The sequence below is a fragment of the Dipodomys ordii genome, unplaced genomic scaffold (genome assembly GCF_000151885.1).
Source record: "Dipodomys ordii isolate 6190 unplaced genomic scaffold, Dord_2.0 Scaffold51, whole genome shotgun sequence".
In the NCBI taxonomy this organism is placed as follows: Eukaryota; Metazoa; Chordata; class Mammalia; order Rodentia; family Heteromyidae; genus Dipodomys; species Dipodomys ordii.
Genome location: NW_012267267.1, coordinates 3,373,470 through 3,377,926, shown reverse-complemented (window position 1 = coordinate 3,377,926; position 4,457 = coordinate 3,373,470). Strand labels below are relative to the sequence as shown.

The 4,457-nt window shown below is 34.1% G+C and overlaps 1 protein-coding gene across 1 annotated transcript in view; it reads right to left on the bottom strand.

Moving 5' to 3' along the window:
- The window catches only part of Atg4c (autophagy related 4C, cysteine peptidase), a 58,122-nt gene that overhangs the window by 29,464 nt on the left and 24,201 nt on the right, over positions 1-4,457 (bottom strand). Inside the window, exon 6 of the mRNA XM_013020641.1 lies at positions 3,446-3,516. Coding sequence (XP_012876095.1) covers positions 3,446-3,516 — 71 coding nt within the window. The remainder of the gene's footprint in view (positions 1-3,445; positions 3,517-4,457) is intronic.

The window sequence follows — 4,457 nt, the reverse complement described above, 5'->3', positions numbered from 1 at the left end:
AGGCCCCTAAAACCGGAAAAAATAATAAAAAAAAAAAGGGAGAGAACCTAGGCCCTGAGTTCAAACCCCAAAACCAGCACACACACACACACACACACACACACACACACACACACACACACGTCATGGAAAGCAGAGGGGAAAAACAGACTAATTCTACCTGATGTGAGTTGGGAAAGACATAATTTTTGACTATGGTCTTAAAGAAAAAGTGAGTTAAAAGAGGCATTCTGATAAGAGGTATTCCAAATATAGACAATATATAAAAAGATATGGGGAAATATGAGAAAAATGGGAATATGGGAAAAAAGACAAGGCACAAGAAATAGCAAGAAGATTTATAGTACTTCAGACCATGGGGTATGGAAGACAGTGTTAAAAGATGAATGAAGCTAGAACTGTAGTTTGGGACAAACTGCACAGGACTTCTTTACCTTGTATGCCAAAATAATAATAAAGGCTTAAAGTTAATAGAAAAATCATAAGTTTTTAGCATATATGATTACTTTCTTTTGATTAGATAGATGCAAAAAGGGAGACAGGAAAATAAAGTTAAGGTCTACAGTACAGAAAAGACAGGACCTAACTTAATGAAAACAAAGAGAAGAGACTTCAGAAACACTTTAAAAGTATAATTGATAAGACATAGATGATGATAAAAACAGTCAAGAATGATAGGTTCTACCCTGAGTATACATGTGGACATGATACTACTAGTCAAGAGAAAACAGAAATTAAAGGGACTAGTGTAAGAGGAAGTTGACAACTTAGTTTTAAACACACTGAATTTAAAGGGTTTGTATGTAAAACTAAGTGAAGAGTAACAGAAAAACATGAGTTATCTCATACCAATGCAAGCAAGATCAAAGATGCAATCCAAGTCCTAGTGTATAGTGCATGGTGTTAAGTAATGAAATTCATATGTAATTACAAAAGAAGAGACTACACAACAGAAAGAAAAAATACATAGAAAATTAAACCTTTAAAAACATTAATGAGGGCATAAATTACTAATAGAATCTAGCTTCAAGTAATTCCAAATCCCAGAGTCTAATAAAACTGCAATAATATAAATTCTCTACTTAGCACTCTTAAATATGAATGCTAACAATTTTAAGAATAAATTCAAATTAAATAAACCACTTTGCACTCCTTGTTTAATTAAGCAATTATATGTAATAATTAAGACCAAAACTGACTGATATCAATAAAGCACAAAAAAAAATTTAATAATTAGTCATTTCAGCACATCCACAGCCTTAATTAAAAGTCTTAACACAGCAAATTTTATTTGTAAGGCCTATTAGCTAAAAAACAAACATACTTACATATTCATCTGAAAATTTACAACTTTAATTTTCATATGGCTATAATTATGATTGTCAGTCTTTCTTTAACAGGAAATTAATAAAGTACCAAGCAAAAATGAATTTCATAATCATTCTTTCTACACTACAACTACTAGTTGGTTACAATGGTAGATACATTCTTATTAAACGTAATTGAAATACAATGAACTTTTGCAAAACATTAATTTCTTTTTCCTCTTAAGAAGTTTTCTGTAAAAAATAAACTTAAGAGCATACGGTGACTTACTTTGCTTTCTTAGGAAATTAAGTTCTCTATTTCTACCAAAAATAATAATAACACAAAACTCTGGACAAGGTATGTGGTTATTAAATTGTTTGCTGAAGCATTGGTGAGAAATATATACAATTCTAAAACTCAACATCTACCAATGAGATAGTACCATGCCACCATGAGTGACACCCATGATGTCCAAGAATACATCCATGCTACATTTTCCTGTCTATTTCTTCTTCCTTCTTCATCCTTCCTCCTCCCTCCATCTACCCCATCCTCCTTTATAGATCAATCTAGCCTTGAACTCACAATCCCCCTGCCTCGGCCAAATGAATGTTGAAATTACAGTCATGCACCACCATTCTTAGTATCAAATAGCTACTTTAAAAGAGAGAAAAGGGATAAAAAGAGATAAAAGCTCACTAACACCTATAATCCCAGCACTTGGGAGGTTAAAGCAGAAGGATTACAAATCCTAGGCCAGCTTGGTCTACACGGTGAGACTCAGCCTTCCTTTTATTATTATTATTACTTTTTTTTAAGACCCTGTCTGAAGAGGATAAAAAAAGGAGTGGGGGAAAGACTTTAAATGCTGGAATTTCCTTGAAGAAGTGACTTTTAATATTCTATTTAATAATTCATTGGATATATTCAATAAAAACATTGAAACAAGACATGGTGACTCTTGGACATGGTAATTCAGAACATTACAGGTCAGGATGTGGTAAAGACACTTGTACATCCATATTCCTTGCTGCACTATTCATGATAGCCAAGAGATGGAAATAACCTATATGCCCTACAACAGATTAGTGATCAAGAAAATGTGATGTATATATATATGATGGAATTTTATTCATCCATTAGAAAGAAAAATATTATGTCATTTGCAGAAAAATGGATAGACCAAGAAAAAATGATTCTAAGTGAAATAAGTCATGCTCAGAGAGACAACTGGCATTATTTCTCTCATATCTAAAACACAAACAAACAATAACATATAGGGTTATATGCATACAGACACAAATTAACAAAAATTATACAGAGGGGAGGAATCCAAAGGTGTAAATTCTTTGAATAACTAACAAATACCACTTAACAAAATGAATACCAGGAAGCTGAAACATGTTTTGGTGAGAGGGAGAGCAACAAGAAGGTACACAAATGAGAGGAAGGAAGCACAAAAAAATGCAGTTATTAATTCAACACACACAATGTAAAAACTGAACTATATAATTTGAGAGTAGGGTTGGAATGGGGAAATATGGAGAAAATGATGGAAAGAGTGACATTGATCAAGATATATTCATAGCCTGACTTCGGGAATTGAAACCCTTTTGTAAAACTATCTAATAAAAATAAACTAAAACTTTTTTTCGAAAAATTAGGCATGGTGGCACATGCCTGTAATCCTCCCACTTAAGGTGCAGCATTTGAGGCTAGCCTGGACTATGCAGCATGATCCTATCTAAACAAACAAATAAACCTATTTAGTGCCTACCATGTATAGGAATAATGCTATGTAGGAACAAAAAGTTGGTGACTCACACCTGCTATTCTAGCTACTGAGGAGGCTGAGATCTGAAGATCACATTCAAAGCCAGTCTAGGTAAGAAAGTCCTTGAGACTCTCATCTCCAATTAACCACCATAAAACTGAAAGTGACACGGTGGTTCAAAGTGGTAAAATACTAGACTTGAGCAAAAAAGCTGACCTGATCCTGAGTTCAAGCCCTATGACTGACAAAATGTATACTCCATGGTCTCTCACTTTATAATAATTTATAATTATTTATAATAAAATTATGTATGATCAAAAATAAATTATACAGATAAAAATTTGAATTAGATACATTCTTTACCTGTACAGTCTTGTGCAACATAAATAGTTATTCCTTGTAAATCAGGGTGTTTTGCTTCTTCAACTGCTTTTCTAAGAAAAAAAATAAACATTATATATTGGTAACTAAAGATTTCGTTTTAAGAGGGGGAAAGGGTATCATTTATCTGGCTGTCCTATTTAACTTATGTATCTGCTGTCAAAAATCTATCCAAATGATATCAGAAATCATGTTTGTTCTTTTGTTTTGCTTTGCTTTTTGCAGTACTGAGAATTAAACTCAGGGTCTCCCACTTTCTGGGCAAGCACTGTACTACTTGAGCTTTGTCCCAGTCCTTTTGCTTTTAGTTTGTTTTTCAAATAATGTCTCATGCTAACTTTGCCTGTGCTACCCTAATAGCACATTACTTCTGCCTCAGCTTCCCAAGTGGCTAAGATTACAAAGTACACTACCATGTATAGCCCTTAAAATCAAGTTAAATTTTCAAAAGTGAATATTACAGTAACTGTCTGGAAGAACACATTGTAAGTTATAAAACATGCTTTCAAAAGCCCTGGATTCAATTCTTCACTACCACATAAACAGAAAAATCTGGAAGTGGTACTGTGGCTCAAGGGTAGAAGCTCAGGGACAGTGCCCAGGCTCTGGGTTCAAGCCCCAGGACTGGCAAAAAAAAAAAAAAAAGTTTTGAGTGTGAAGCTGTACCATCTACCCTCCCAAAAGAATTTCCCACAACCACTTTCCTGACTATGGTGAATGCTTTTCAACAGTGGTATTTCAATATGCTTTAAGATTTGCTTCTCATTAACCTACATCACTGGCTAGGAATTATTGTACTTATCCCTTAGAAAAAATTAAAATGTTTTCTTTTCTTCCAACAACAGCCTGATGATTTTTACTTCATTCAAAAAAACTCTGAATGGGGCTGGGAAGGTAGCTCAGCAGTAGAGTGCTTGCCTTGCAAGCATGAGGCCTTGGGTTCGATTCCTCAGCACCACATAAACAGAAAAGGCCGGAAGTGGCGCTGTGGCTC